At 30.1% G+C, this 16,329-nt stretch overlaps 1 protein-coding gene across 6 annotated transcripts; it reads left to right on the top strand.

Annotated features, from left to right (window-relative positions):
• Positions 1-3,001: 3,001 nt before the first annotated feature.
• On the top strand, positions 3,002-8,918 carry LOC137835726 (vacuolar fusion protein MON1 homolog). 6 transcript variants are annotated; one of them, XR_016521211.1, is made up of 15 exons: positions 3,059-3,472; positions 4,367-4,446; positions 4,556-4,627; positions 4,753-4,792; positions 5,330-5,431; positions 5,631-5,752; positions 5,963-6,095; positions 6,168-6,259; positions 6,567-6,678; positions 6,780-6,861; positions 6,960-7,024; positions 7,208-7,498; positions 7,601-7,692; positions 8,117-8,181; positions 8,747-8,918. XR_016521211.1 is itself a non-coding variant. In XM_090302815.1 (15 exons), the coding sequence occupies exons 8-15, from the start codon at positions 6,211-6,213 to the stop codon at positions 8,840-8,842; spliced, it is 852 nt and encodes a 283-aa protein (XP_090158941.1). In that variant the 5' UTR covers positions 3,113-3,472; positions 4,362-4,446; positions 4,556-4,627; positions 4,753-4,792; positions 5,330-5,431; positions 5,631-5,752; positions 5,963-6,095; positions 6,168-6,210; the 3' UTR covers positions 8,843-8,918. The 6 variants fall into 6 exon arrangements, 4 of the variants coding, with proteins under 4 accessions (XP_068500458.1, XP_090158940.1, XP_090158941.1 ...); XM_090302815.1 differs by having other exon boundaries at positions 3,113-3,472; positions 4,362-4,446; XM_068644357.1 differs by lacking the exon at positions 6,567-6,678 and having other exon boundaries at positions 3,002-3,472.
• Positions 8,919-16,329: the final 7,411 nt, after the last annotated feature.

Below are 16,329 nucleotides of genomic sequence, written 5' to 3'. Positions count from 1 at the left end.
CTAATTGTAAATTAAAAATCACACCCATTGAGTTGAGATCTAGTGTGTAAACATTTGGCTAAATTTATATTAATCAGTATCTTAATATAATATTGGATGAGTGTTTTATAAAATACTTTGATGAGAAGTAAATGTAAGTGTAAAAAAATCTTAAATATAAAATGTACTTTGAGTAACTTAAATTTAGTCCCTAGTATGAGTTTTTTAAGATAGAAATAGTTTCTACTCCATTTATATTTAAAAAAAAAAAAGTTTTGATATGAAATTAACCATTAAATTAGTTAATGTTATATTTTCATTATGAATATAAAATTCATAGTCAATAAATAATTTTTTTTTCCTAACATACGCGTCAAAATATATAAAAGAAATTGTGAATTTAAAATAAATCTATAAGAAAAATTCTTTTAATGAAAATGAAGACGATATTATAGAGACTATTAAGAGACTTGAGCGTCATAAAAATAAATTTGTCATGACAGCACAAACTAAAAATAAATTATTATATAATATTTTTGGATATTGGTTTTGTGTAGGATTTTTATAGGATTGATGTTACTTCTTGTATATGAGTTTTAACCTAATCTATATCTTGTTGGTATTTTTATTTTATTTTATTTTGTGTTCAATAATATTTTTTTTATATAAAACCAAATGATTATTGGATTTTGAAACGTCATCCTAGGATATCAGATTTTATAATAATATCGAAGTTTTATAAAAGAAAAATATCTTATTGAAAATTTAAATATTATTTAACATTTCTAATTTAATGGATACTTAGCATATTTTGTTTGTTTGCAATGATACGCTAAAGATTTTTTAATTCTTCACTTATCTAATCTAACTTATTCTTCCCTTTTTTGTGTTCGGTAATGTCTTTTTATCATTGTAGTATATATAAATTAAAGACTTTTTTAACTTAATTGAATAGTATTACTATTTTTTCGTTTTAGATACAATTTTAAGTAAAAAAAAATACATTAAGGAGGCTATTATATATTTAACATATGTATAAATATTTATTATTAAATCCATATATTTATACTTATCAATATTGATCAATTATTGTAAAATAGTTAAATATAACCTTGCAGTGCACAGTAGCACACTTGCTTTATTTTATTTTACTTTCTTATTTTTTTTGTCTTTATAACATATGTTTCATTTTTTTAATCATATCATAGTTAGGGAGAAACAAGATGTTTCTATTTGGATTCTATATGAGTCTGGTCGTTTGACTCTTAAATTGGATATGACTTTTTTCTTGGAATTAGAAGTTCCATGTGGTTGAAGTAAATTCATTTGGTCTTCATCTATTCTGTCTTCCAAAACTCTAGTATTTTGGAAAGTTTTTCATAGACGACTTCCTACAGATCAACATATTCAAAATAAATGTTTGCATATATGTTCTATGTGTATGCTTTGTGAAAAACATGAAGAATCTATTCAACATTTATTTTTTAAATGTTCTAATGTTTTGTATATTTGGAGTTGGGTTCGACAGATTTTTCTTACTTCTTATTTCTCTAATAAGGATGACCTTTTTCTTTTATTAAGAGTGATGGTAGTCATTTGGTTAAATTGATTAAGCTTGTTGTGATAACTTTTTTCTATTTGAATGATATGACGTATGAGGAATTATGCTAGATTTTAGGATAAGACTGAGGTTTCTAAGGCTATTTCTGTAATTAAAGACTTAACTTGTTTAGTGGAAAATTCGTCTATGATATGTTGGATTTCATGGGTCTGTTAGGGGTATCATGATTTTGCTACTTGTGAAGATATTTTTCGTGGGAGTATGGAGGAGTTTATTTGTGCTGCTATGATTGTTGAGTTTTATCTTGCTGCTCAAAAAATGATTGTTGAGTTTTATGGAGTCATACATGCTATGGAGAAGCTCAAAAATTGGGGCTTACTAATGTTTGGCTTGAGTGTGATTTTGCCTTGGTTTGTGTTGCGTTTACTCTTACGATTAATGTTCCGTGGATGTTTCGTAATCAATGAAATATTTCTTTTAATTATTGTGGAAAAATCAGGTTTAGGGTTACTCATATCTTTCGTGAAAAGAAAATGCATGTGCGGATAAATTGGTTAATTTATTATTTATTCATATATAACCATTTCATTGGTATAATAAGCTTTCATTTAATTTGTTCTTAAAATTTTTTATGAATTTGTATACTCTATGTGTGTATCGTTTTTGTTAGTATATATGTTTTGGTCTAATCTCCCATATTTTTGTATTTTATTTTTTATTCTTTTTTTTAATAATTTTTTTTATATGATGACATAATTGTTGTTACTTGAAGTGTGAGCCTAACCTAGATGTCAAGTTGCATAACATGAAAACTTTTATAAAAAAAAATAAAAAGGCAGTTTCTTCCCGCACCTCCACATTTTTCTTCATGCACCCCCACAAGGTTGCACAAAGACAAAAATGTCCCTCTATAAACTGTACATTTTTTTTTGTATTATGGATTATGAAATCCGGTAAATTTTTGGATTGACGCTTCCGGTAAATTTTTGGACTGGCGCATCTGGTAATCTTCCGGATTGATGCTTCCGGTAGTACATGAATAATAATGTCAATTCAAAATAAAAAAAATGCAAAACATCCATAATTGAAGAAACCATTCCAGATCCGCCAATCCATAATTCAAAATATGCATTTCGGATTCAGAAATCCATAATTAAAAAAAATCATTCCGGATCCACCAATCTGTAATAGAAATTAGGCTTTTAGATTCAGTAATCTGGAAATCAATAATTTATGCAAACTTTGCTTCCAGAACACCCCCTCATCCAGAATGCACCATGCTTCACTTCCGGATTGATGAATCCGTAGCACACTCCCAAATCCCGAAATTGTGGGGGTCAGTTTCGGAATTTACAAAATTGTGGGGTGCAGGAAGAAAAATATGGGGGTGCTGAAAGAAACTGCCAAATAAAAAATATAACCCGCAATCACATACATACATGTACTTACAAGTGGCAAATTGCATGGTTGGGCCTTGAGAAATGTACTAGGCCCAGCCCACACATGACAGTGCGTGGCGGGTTGCACACTGCACGCGTCTACTCAGACTCACTCATCTCCTCCAAAGCAAGCAACAGGCACAAGCAATATCTCTCCCTCTCTCTCCTCTACTGAATTGCAATGAGCGAGATGAGTTCATCGGAGCTTGACCCCGAACCTCCCATCCGGCTCCATCTGCCTCCCCTCTCACCGAGCCTCTTCGACGCCGAACCATCGGACCTCCAACAACCCAATGGATCCGCCGCCCGACACTCCTCCGATCCCTCCAGCCCTACTAGCAGCGGTTACGCCGGCGAGCGGGGTAGCAGCACCGCCACAACCGTCTCCCAGGTAGAAGAGATCCTTCACAACGAAATTCAGGAGATCACCATCCACGATCCCCAACCGCTCTCTCACTCCTCCTGGCTTCCCGGAAAACGACACGGCGATGAGGTGTGTAAACGTTTCTCGCTAAATTCTTTCCCACTTCGTCTCATTGTCCTTCACTCACTCACTATTATGAACAATTACACTTAACTAATTATTGATCTAAGATTAGATTACAGGTTCATGTAGAGTCACGTGACCGTTGTAATTGATCTTGGCTTAATGCAAATTGGCCTTGTCTAATGAATGATTTCGAAACCTGTTTATTTGGATTTTGTGTTCGCATACTGATTGTTCTTTCTCGCTCGTGCTTCCTTTGCTATTACTCTCTATGATGAACTAGTGTTTAATGAGTGATTTCAAAATTCTAATAGCACATTTAGAACAGAAGAGTGATAAATTTGAAACTGGACTTCCATTTGTTTGCAGTTGTTTTTGCTCCTTAGATTTCATCGACGGAGATTAAATGCTGCAGGGCGGTATAGGGTTTATTCATAGACAGTTTTTTTTATTAAATTCACAATTCAATTATCGTGCTGAGTCTATGATGATGGTGATTTTGAGTTTATTACATAAATAGAAACTCTGGGGAAATTAGCATTGTTGTAGAATCAATAGCGTGAAATTCTGGACCGAGAGAGGGGGTTGGCAACTGAGCATTTTCTCTCACAGTTACGATTCTGGTTGCAAGTCAAAGTTAAATGCTCCAGTATAAATGAATACGATGTCAAAATTGCGCGGGAATATGGGTAAAAATCGTGACTAAATAATGTTTTGGTGTCAAGAATTGACTTTTGAATTCCAATAAACTCTTGTGGATACTATGAGCTAGTTGGTAGTTCTGATTAAGAACTTTAGTTTTTCCGATGTGGATTTTTTTTTTTAAATGATGCCATTACAGCGAAGATATCTGTAAAGGCTGTAATATCATATTCTGTTTGATTGATGAATAAAGTGCAGGATGATGCTTCCATTTCATGGAGGAGAAGGAAGAAGCATTTTTTTGTTCTCAGTCATTCTGGCAAACCAATATATTCTAGGTTAGTGTTTATCAGCTTCTTCACTAAACAAACTCCCCAAAATTGCTGTTCATATCTCTTTCTAAGATTGCTGGCTCAAACTTCACCATTCCTCTATTTCTTGTCTCAGGTATGGAGATGAACACAAGCTTGCTGGTTTTTCAGCAACTTTGCAAGCAATCATTTCCTTTGTGGAAAATGGGTAATTTTTTTTTCTGGTTAATTATAGCTCAATAGTTTCTAATTACAGCAGTATTCCTAAATACATTCGAATCTGAACTGTATATAATTTGAATAATTTTTCTAACAACTCTTTTATGTTTTCAGGGCTGATCATGTCAAATTGGTGAGGGCTGGAAAGCATCAGGTCTGATCATACAGTTATCTCTTGTAAAAGTTGTTTGCTCATGAGTATAATTTCATTTAGACATTACTTATAAACCTTCTAGCCTAATAAATACTATGTTAAGCACAATGATATCTTAATCCTTTCTGAGCTTTGAAGTGTAAGTTAGAGATACTAGATATAAGACATGTTTGGACGAACTTTTGCATAAGCACTTCTAAAGAAGAAGAAAATGAAATTGAATTCTCCATAAGCTAAAATTAGCTTATATGTAAGTTAGAAAATAAAAATTTAGAGAGGCTATATGAGAGAACTTCTACAAATTAGGTTGTGTGTAAGCTAATTTCAGCATTTGGAGAAATTAATGTCAATTATTTTTCTTATTTTGTTCTCCTTTAAATGCTTATAGAGAAGTTAATCCAAGCATACCCATATTTTTTTTCATTTTGATTGCTGAGCTTCTCACCTTATGTTATTAGTGTTTAGGAGGAAGAAGCTTTTATCTGTTACCAATAAAATGATTGTGTTATGATTTTTTTTTTTTAATTTATGCTACAGGTGGTTTTTCTTGTAAAAGGACCCATTTACTTGGTCTGCATCAGCTGCACGGAAGAACCCTATGAGTCACTAAGGGGGCAGTTGGAGCTTATTCATGGCCAGGTATAATTGTGTTGGACTTGAGTTGGATGCTTATATGGCCAATGGAAAAGTGGATTTGATGTTTGCTTACTCACTTCCTTTTTATTCAGCTTTTGTGTTTCTGAACTTACTAGTAATTTTGTCTGTTTTATGTCATTGAAATGGACTAGTTATGTTGCAGCAGTTGTATGATACATCTCTATTATTGGTATGTATGCAGATTATTGTTATACTAACAAAGTCAGTAAACAGATGTTTTGAGAAGAATCCAAAGTTTGATATGACACCCTTGCTTGGTGGAACAGACATTGTTTTCTCTTCACTTATCCACTCTTTTAGTTGGTTTGTTTCTCTGCTCTGAACACATTTTTTTCTTTTAATTTTATAATGGAAATGTTAAAACATTTTCTATAACATAGAGAGGGATTTTTGGTGATTTTTATTTATTTTTCTATTAATTTCTTTCGTGGGTTGGTGGAGTAAGGGCTCTTTACATTTCTCAATGATTTTATTTTTGGATGGTGAACGTTGTTCTTTATCTGACTGTATCAGGAACCCAGCTACATTTCTTCATGCCTATACTTGTCTACCTCTTGCATATGCAACAAGGCAAGCTGCTGGTGCTATCTTGCAAGACGTTGCTGATTCTGGTGTTCTGTTTGCAATTCTGATGTGCAGACATAAGGTTCAACACTGAATTTGTCTAGTTACATGCTAACATAACATGATAAAATAATTCATTAAAGGTTGAAGGCAGGTAATCAGTCTAGTTGGTGCTCAGAAAGCCTCTCTTCATCCAGATGATATGCTGCTCCTGGCCAACTTTGTTATGTCATCCGAGTCCTTTAGGCAAGTAAAACTGACACTACTTTTATCTTTCGGATAGCATTTCTAAGATTTTCGGTAGTATAGTTTAATTTTCATTTAGTCTAGACTCTCTAGTTTCTGTTTGATAGTATAGTTTTCTATTTATTCAATCTACTTAACTCAAACGGTAAAACTTCTTAAAACCTGCGCATTAACTTTCATTTGGACTTCTTTGCTTTATGGTTATTAGACTAAGAGAAGATGCAAATCAAAATTGTGTATTCTCCTCTTGAGAATTCTCCATTTATTAGTGATGATACAATAATTTGCAATAAATGCTGTCTTGTAGCTTTGCTACCTAATTATGGAGATAATTATATAATTGTAGCTGTACAATTATGCAAGATCTGTACCGACGAATCTGCACCAATAATAACAAGTATTCTGCAATGTTCTACAATGTACAACAATTAATTAATAGCAAATATTTTGCAAATCAATTCCTTCAACAAAGGAACCTTTTTACCTTTTTCTAAAAATTTATTGGGATATGAATATGCAGGACTTCAGAGGCATTTTCTCCTGTTTGCTTGCCACGATACAATGCTTTGGCGTTTCTGTACGCTTATATCCACTTTTTTGATGTGAGTCGTTGGATTTGATTGAACTAACATTTGCTATATGACTTTCATCTTATAAATGAAAGAGGTCACACAGATCATGACATGTATATATTTGGCAGGATGATACGTATTTGATGTTGCTGACCACAAGTTCTGACGCATTTTACCATCTCAAGGATTGCAGGTAAATGATAGTTTAATGATCTGACTGTTGTTTTTATTGGATTTGTGATGTTTAATTTTGGAGAAAAGAAGAAAATTAAAAAGAGGAAAACAGATAATGGTTCCTAGCAAAGAGATCCTCATTCTCTATGTAGCAATATCTTTCTTGCCTTCATAGCTCAGAAATTTGTTTGCCAATTCACAGGATTAGTATCGAAACTGTCCTTTTGAAGTCAAATGTCCTCAGTGAAGCTCAGAGATCCTTGGTAGATGGTGGGATGCGGGTTGAGGATCTACCACCCTTACCTTATTCTGGATCTTCTCATTTAGGTCAGCATAGGCTTCCATCAGATTCTCCTGAAAGATTAAGGGAATCTGATTGTGGCATTGGTGGTGCTGCTGGGTTGTGGCATTTCATATACCGCAGCATTTATCTAGATCAATATATATCTTCAGAATTCTCATCACCTATTAATACTCCTAAGCAGCAGAAAAGGTAGGGATTTTGTGGAAACTTGTCTGGTTTTTAGGTAGCTGTAGCCTTTTTTTAATGCCTAATTGTTATTGTCGGCAATATAACCTGCCTTCATTGTTGCAGATTGTATAGAGCTTACCAGAAACTTTTTGCATCCATGCATGATAAAGGACTTGGGCCACACAAAACCCAGTTTAGAAGGGATGAAAACTACGGTAACTATTTTTTTATTCTTGCATTGTAGAAGAGATGGATATGTGATATTTTGAGTCTATTGTAGTTATTACCTAAATCGCCTGTTGCAATAATTTATTTTTAATTCAACAGTGGTTTTCTTCTTATGGGGAAGAAGGGAGGTGCTAAAAGTCATTTTTTTCTGTGGCATTTGCCGTTGATTTTAGTCCTGGATGTTTCAGATAGTCATTCTATTCTATTGATAAGCAAACCCCTTATTTTCTGTGAGATGCAAATAGAGATTTATACCAATAATATACTAGCCAATCTATAAATTTTGTTGTGCTATGAAAAGTCAAATATGCTAGTGAAAACTAAACCTTTTAGTTGCATTGAGATATAATTGTGCCATTTCATTTGGATGCTTTGTCGAACAGTGATCGGACTTAGAATTTTTTTTGGCAGTACTGCTCTGTTGGGTAACACAGGATTTTGAGCTTTATGCTGCATTTGATCCCCTTGCAGACAAGGTATTTTTTTTCTTGCCTACAACATTTCTCAAATTTCAATTATTTTGTTATACAAAAATGTCAAGGTCCGTCCTATAACTAATATATTTTCTATCACTGGCCAACTGTATATTCATCATTTACATTCAATGAAAATCTGAATAAAAGTATTTCATGTTTAGATTGAAACAGTTGGTAAAAATTCCTCTGGTCATTACTTTGGGAATAAACGATCAATTTGGTGTCTAAAGTATCACTCTCTCTCCTAAAGGAAATAGACCTTAAACTAAGTTTCTAAAGTACTAGAAACCATGCTTCATAGTCCCTTCAATATTGAAAGAGTCTTGAAATTAGTCTCTCTCAATGAGTAAAATGTATCAATCTAGGGACTAAATTGAGGATATCCAATCCTTTAGGAACTAGTATAATTTCATTATAAGAACTCTTTAGGAGAGAGGATGATACATTAGGGAGTATATTGACGGTTCATTCAACTTGTTTTAGGAATGGTAGTAAAATAGTTGCATTTATTGTGTTACTCTGGTTCGATAAAGTCTGACTATTTTTTGCACACTGGGATATGCAGGCCTTGGCAATAAAGACTTGCAATCGGGTGTGTCAATGGGTAAAAGATGTGGAAAATGAAATATTTTTGCTAGGAGCTAGTCCCTTTTCGTGGTGATTTTTCTATCAAATACTGTAAACGTGTATGAGAATGTTCATTTAATAAAATTTCAATAGAATTTATTATTTCCTTATTTTCCCATCGTGTTCTATTAGGAAATTCTTTGATGGAAAATCATTACATTATCAGTATGTTAGTGTTTACAGCGCTGCTCGGTTGTAAATTTTTTTCAAATATCATTAGTTTTAAAACATATAGGTTTATTTGGATAAATTTATTCACATGTACTGATAAGAGAAGAGAATAAGGTAAAAAAAAATCCACAAGTTAAAATCAACTTGTACACTTAAAAGTTAAGTTTTTCTTCATTTGATTTCTACAATAGTTAAGGTTCATAAATTGATTTTAGTTTAAATGGAAGATTGTAATGTCTCTTACATCGCTTGTAGGTTGCTTACATATTTTAGTGATGGAAAATGTTTTTGGTATTGACAACTTGTTTTCAAGGATAATATAGTAATTAGAAAAAAAATGTAATTATAAAGAAAAGAGGAAGAGAATCAAATAGTAGACGTGAAGGCAATTTCTTCGGGTACCATTATGCTTTCTTCATGCACCTCCATAGAAGATGTGAAGTGATAAATTTTTTCATTGACACCCCCTCTTCCTATTTTTTTCATTCTAAAATCCAAACTTTAGAATTCAAAATACAAAATTGTACTCTGAATTCAAAAATATCTTAAGAACTTTAGAATTTGGAATATTAGAGTTTGGAATGTTTGTGGATTATATAATTTCAAAATGGAAAAAAAAAATCCAACACCTTTTGCCTAGGAACGTTTTTGCTTAAACTTTGGAATTAGCTAAGTTTGGAATTGAAAGATTTATGGAGATGGAGGAAGAAAATACGAAGGTAGAGGAAGAAATTGTCAGGTGTGTATTGCGTGTATAAATTTGTTAGGATATTAAGTATATTATTGTTCTTTATTCAAAGGTTTAGTTGGTGAGATCGTTCAATTCGAGTGGCTATTCATATAATTTATTTAAAGCTCATCATGATAAAGTAGTTATGATTTGATTTCATAGATAGACGAGAGCTTTGAGGAATGTGCAGTTAATTCATCTTTGTTTTTTTGTGTTATTTTATTCACTGAATATTTGAGCAAGATGTGCATTGAAAATTATGTGAATATGTTCAAGCTTATCAAACTTGTGAAAGCTATCTAAACCCAATTCATAAATTTGTTAAGAGTTTTTTTTTATATAAAAATATTAATTTGTACATATAACATACTAATTTAATAGTATAATTAAGCAAAATAATTAAAATAATAAATTCATAATACTAAAATAACTATATTTTGTAGTGAATGACAATTATATAATTTCAAAATGTTTTGAATAAAATAAGTTCATACAAATAATATAAAATATAATTAGTTAAAGTTTTAAAAAATAAATAAATATCAAGTTCTATGTTCAATCTTATAATAATTTTTTATTTTATTTTTTCATTGTCTACATTACAATGTTGATTATAATGAAATTCTGCAATAGATAAAAATTATTGGGCATCAAAGTTATTATTGAGATCATATACTTTTTTTAGTTGGATTTTTTTGTTGTTGCATCTAAGTGATCAATTTCACCATCATATTAACATTGGACTTGCTCAATCTAAAGAATATCATCTTCCTCTTTAGTTATCCATTCACCATCCAACTTATAATGGAAGAGCAACAGTTTTTTTCAGTTTTGTGTACTTCAAATTATACATCACATAAATCAAATCATTCATCTTTGTTTTTATGCAAATGATTTTTTCTCTACGTATGAACCTATAATAAAATATGAAATTTTAGTAAATCTATAAACCAAATAAAAAAATAAATTATAATTAATTTAAATTATCATTTCAAATAAACTTTGATTACAATAGTTTCCAAAAGAGTTACAAATTAAGTTTAAAACTCATATAATAAGCCTCTTTAACTTCGAAGTTTCATCCCTAAATATTTTCTAGCATTTTCCAATAAGCATGTCTGCATTTCTTTTTGAGAAAAGTCCTTTAACATAATAAAAATTAACAAATTGTAAAGTTTTTTTTTTTCTTTCTGCAACATCCTTAATCAAGCTTCTCATGCACATCCTCTTTTTTACCTCAAAGTCTAAAATTAGGTTTGTAATGGAAGTAGTTGTAGAGATAATAGACATTATATCAATTGTTTTCCAAACATATTCATGCTACATTCCATACCAAATATGCTATATTAGAAATAATTTTACAAAATAAGTAATTAAATTTTGAAAAAAAAGAAGGTTTAGAATTTTTATCATTTTTAATATTATTAAAAAATGCATTTAATTATCTCTTTTGTACTATTCATTTTCTCATATATGAAACTCCTTCCAGGTTTTATACTTGAGTTCATCAATCTTAGGACCACCATAAGATTGGTAACAACTTTGAGACATGTGGTGACATTCTTTTAAAATGATCTATCTAATATTATATTTTCAACTTTTCTCTCAATCTCTGAAATTTCAAACTTGTTTGTTTTCCACTCTTTAAAGTTAAATATACAAATGTTCATTGGGTCGAGTTATCCAATTCAACTCAAACCAACTCAAATAGATTGGGTTGAGTTTCATTTATGAGGTCAAACCCGACTCAACCCAAAGTAACTCACTTTTATATGGGTTGGGTGATGAGTTTAGTATGAGTGACCTGAGATCCACTCTTATACTTATGCTATGAACAAATTTGTGTTATTTTCATTGCATATCTTGAATTAGATTGGACAAACTTATTATGACTTAACTTTTTAACTTACTTGAAGCCTTAAATTAATTTATGTAAAGATTGTGTTATTTTTTAATTAAATTGATATTTGAAAACTACAATGTCAACCAAAGAAAAAGGAAATTTTTCAAAATCTTAACTCAATTGACTCAACCCAATACATCCTGCTCAAGAGTGCATTGAGTTAGATTGACTTCAACATAAAAAATGCATAAACCGAACCTAACCCAAGATCTTTTTAATGGGTTGGGTAATAAGTTTTTTCAAATCGCAAAAAAACTCCAGCTAAACATGGTCAATAATTATGCTTTCAGTTCATGCAAACAAGTTAGAGTCAAATAAGTCGTGACAAATCTAGTCATTATTAACCCTTTGCCAAATGTAGCAAATCGTAAAAGTAGTAGAATGGAAAATCCAAGTATTCTTTCCCAATGTATTTGCATGTATTTAGTGAATGTGAATTCTCACTAATTCGAAGTACAAACTTAAAGACATTGGTTCTAACAAAATTAAAGAGTTGTGATAAATCTACATTTAATGCATTCAAATATACCAAATTAAATTTCTACTACTTGATCAGGTCAAAGATTCACTGGATTGGATTTCATGAACTCAACTAAATGTAATTACTCTAACCAATATATCTCTGACATACTCCAACATTCACACCATAAGCTCGCTTATCTTAATTCCTCGTAGACAAGTTCTAAACCTTAATGTGAAAATACTAATCCTTTAGTTCTTTTTACACAAGATTTGCATTAAGGATAAGTGTTTAGAATGACAACTCTAAGTTGTTCAAGCTTGAAATAATGTTTTAAAAGTATTTTCCAGTGTTTAGATACAATAAAAAAAAGCATTGATAATAAACCATGCAACACGAACCACCAATAAATAACATATGAGTCATGTATAGATTTCTATTGCAAAGAGAAAATTACATAAAGTTGAGATTTATTACATTCAACCCCAATGAAAAGGGGAGTTAGTTATTCCTATACATTAATACCACAAAAAATGGTGAAGAGAGTAATAAGATTGAAGTGAAAGTCTTTTCGGAGAGTCTCTTCTTACAACAACTCTTTCAAATATTCCTCCTTCCATTTGTCACCCAAAAAGCCCCTCTTTCCGTTTTGATTTCTCCTTTTCAAGCACTAAAAAAAGTGTTTCTCATTGGGCGAGTGTAACCACTCGTTGAATGAGAAGCAACTTTTTAAATAATTGTTACTTTTTTCTTTCATTGAGCGAACTTTCTTCTAGTCGGGCAAGCACATAGGTCATTACTCGTTAAGCAAGAATGTTATTCGTTGGGCGAACAAAACAGTCTATCTTTTTTGTTGGATGAGAGTGTTGCTTGTTAGACAAGGGGGGTCTTGAAATGACTTCCTTTTCTCTCTTCAAGCTTTCGCTTCCCTAGCTTTTGCAACTATTTTTATTATTCAAATTTCATTTCTTCTGAAAGAGAAGCACAAGGTCGAGGATCCTTCCTAGTTCTAGTAAGATGATGCTTGAATTTAAATATTCATTCATTCACATCTTTGAGCAGTAATTACACTTCACTTTTCTATTTTTGCCACTAATATCTATTTCGTACTTCCATCCAATATTCGACCTATTTCTGGAAGCATTTTTACTTCTACTTTAATATTTTATGATGCACTTGGATTTGCTTTAGTTGAATTTGATCCACTCTCACAAACACCTTAAATTTCTCCCTAATTTTTATTTTCATTTTTAAAATTAAAAAACATATTATATAATTATCAAATAATTAAATTATTGTAACTACCTAATTCTAATTTTCCATTAAATAAATAAATTATTTATACACCTTAAACTAAAATTGATTGTAGAGTAGAGAATAAAACCACCACACAACAACGAGAGCAAAGCACGATGCACCACCATGCTACAAAACAATAGTGAGTTTGGTTTGACTTAAGAAAAATAATGACAACAACATAATGAACAATCGAAATGATGTCGTGAATTATAGTAATGACGACATAACAAACAGAAAAAACGCCATTGCAACCAATAGATGGAATGACGACGATCAATAGAGAAGAAAATCCTAATTCTTAAGCAATATAAAAGAAGAAGAACAACTCTCTCACACACCAAACAATCATTAGTAGTGTCAATTTAATTTTAAAAAATAACTCTCTCAACTTATAAACTTAACTACAAGCTTGTGAGTTAACCAAGTTGAACAAGTTTGCACCAAACCTACCAATCCTGCTCCAAAAAATTTCATTGATCTAATTTTTTTTTCATGCATTAAAACCTACTTGCCAAATTTTCTTCAAAACCCTAAACTTGAACAAATTTACTAGCCTAACACTCAAATTTGATAACCAAAAATATGTAAGTAGTTGTTGAGAGCCCATGCTTACCTTCTCATTTACATTGGGATGGAAGCTGTCTTTTGGAGTCTAAAACATAGCATATCATACTTGATGAAATAATAAAATTTACTCTCATGGAGGTGAACAAATTTGGAAGGGTTGCCATTGGCTTTACATTCACCAGCCTGTGGAAACACAGGAAAAGTAAAGATGTCGTTTTCATTTTATTTTCTTCTCCATTATATATCATGTCCACATTGTTCTTTAAGAGGACCACTTTCCTCGAAAAACAAACATTACTAATACAACTAAGTCACACCACCACATCATAAATGCCTCAAATTTTCCTCAATCATTATAGTATTTATGTCTCTTTTCATGATATGTAAGGGAAGCCATTTAACATTTCACAATGTTTAAACTAAAAAAAAAAAAATATTATTTTAAGCCTTCAGATGGAACTTTAAACCGATATACAGCTAAATGCATTCTACCTACAATTATTCTAAAGTAATTTTGTACATAAATGTAAAATGAATTTAATTTTAAATGCTATTAAGATTGTGATATATCTTTAAAAAAATATTATAATCTCAATAACATTTACTTATTTTTTTATTTTAATAAAAGGGTATTCAATTTTCTTATTTTATTTAAAAGTATTGTATTGATTAAAACTCAAATTAAAAATTATAAAAAAATAAATTTTTAAATTTAAGCAAAATAAATTGAATGATTTAATTACTATATGTTTAAAATGTCATCAAATTATACTGCTACTGAATTCAAAGTTGTTTTATAAAAAAAATTGAGAAAATATTACTTTAGTATAAGTTATAAATTTCATAATTTTTTATTTAAATTTCATTGAATATGTTATTTTTAAACAAAAATTAAATATGTGTAAATAAAATAAAAAAATACATTATATTTTGTGTTCATTTATCTTTCACATGGCCAAGCGAAAATTTTGAAATGAAAAATAAAAAGGAAAGAAGATGAATACAAAAATGTATGTTTAGAGTTTTCAAGATGAAAAAAGTAATAAAAAATAAATAAAGGTTTTGATTTTGAAATTGAGGAAAGGAATGTAAGGAAATAATAAAAAATTATATAAGATGATGTTAATTTATGAAAATATCAGTTATTTTTTTTATCCTATAAATATTTATTATGAACTTTATCTAAATAAAAAAATGAATCTCCCTATTTTAAATTTATTTATCTTTTATATACGATAACTAATATAATTATTAATTATTTTTTAAAACTCCAAACTTTACCAACTTTTCACCTCAACAAAATCACTAAACTTAAATTTCCTCTCATATATTACCCGCGGAAGTTTATAATTTTGATACCATAAATATAGAAATTAGTTAAATACATTATTTTTCATTTGGGTTTTTCTTTCGGATGGATTAAGTGTTTTATTGATAAAAGTTCCTTCTTTTGTAGAGAATATATTATAAAAGCTTTAAATTTATTTATTTTTATCAGAAAAACGTTAAATTTATAAAGGCGAATTTTTCCATTTTTTTTATCTATAATAATAATAAAAAGTACACTTAATATAAGATAAATTTATAGTAGGATGACAATTAAACATGTGTTTTTGTGAATATTGAAGTTGTGCTTTTGATGGGAAATCACTACATTTGTTGGATATATGTGTAGGTAGAGAAATACTTATTTTTTTAATTGGACATAAAGACAAGATGAGTTTGTTTGTCTCTATACTCGTTCTAATATTTGTGATTGTCTTTGTATTTATCTTGATCCTTATATTTATTTTGTTTTAAATAATTCATAATTCAGTAGGTAATCTAAACAATTTATATTCACCTAACTTTTTTTTTTCACACTTTTTTTTTTTCACTCAATTATTTTATTTGTTCAAAATTCATCAAGTTTACTCAAATGTACAAGGTACTCTCCATCTTATCACAACTTTTATTATATTTTCTTTCTTTTGTGTGATTTCGTTCAAGTGGTATATTGCATTTTATGAACCATAAACCTCAAATTCATTCAATCAAATAATTTTTAAGATACACATTTAATTTTTTCTACTCTTTTTAAATATTTTTATTTATTATTTAATTTTTTCACTTGAGAATGATTGACTCTCAATATCAAGTGTTCAACGTGTAATACAAAAATATTATCTTCTACTAATCTTTGATTCTTCAAGAACTTTTGTTTTGTTAAAAAGAAATGTTCTCTATTAAGAGTATGACTCATTCAATATCTACCAACTTCGTACAAATATTCAAGGTACAACCTTAATCACACAATTTTTTTGTGATTTCTTCTAAACGATGTGTTGGAGATCCCACGTCGACTAAAGATTAGGACATTTCATTGTATATAAGTGAGTGCAAACCTCAACC

Source organism: Phaseolus vulgaris, chromosome 5, assembly GCF_051622355.1.
Source record: "Phaseolus vulgaris cultivar YP4 chromosome 5, ASM5162235v1, whole genome shotgun sequence".
Lineage (NCBI taxonomy): Eukaryota > Viridiplantae > Streptophyta > Magnoliopsida > Fabales > Fabaceae > Phaseolus > Phaseolus vulgaris.
Note: the sequence above shows the minus strand (reverse complement) of the source record. Positions and strands in the feature narration are given on the sequence as shown.

What these genes read in the sequence shown, in the direction of transcription:
- LOC137835726 (XM_068644357.1), top strand. Translation starts at nt 3,161, where the DNA reads ATGAGCGAGATGAGTTCATCGGAGCTTGACCCCGAACCTCCCATCCGG. An exon ending in TGAGGGCTGGAAAGCATCAG is followed by an intron (nt 4,793 to 5,329) that starts GTCTGATCATAC and finishes TTTATGCTACAG; the next exon opens with GTGGTTTTTCTTGTAAAAGG. An exon ending in TTGATCCCCTTGCAGACAAG is followed by an intron (nt 8,182 to 8,746) that starts GTATTTTTTTTC and finishes TGGGATATGCAG; the next exon opens with GCCTTGGCAATAAAGACTTG.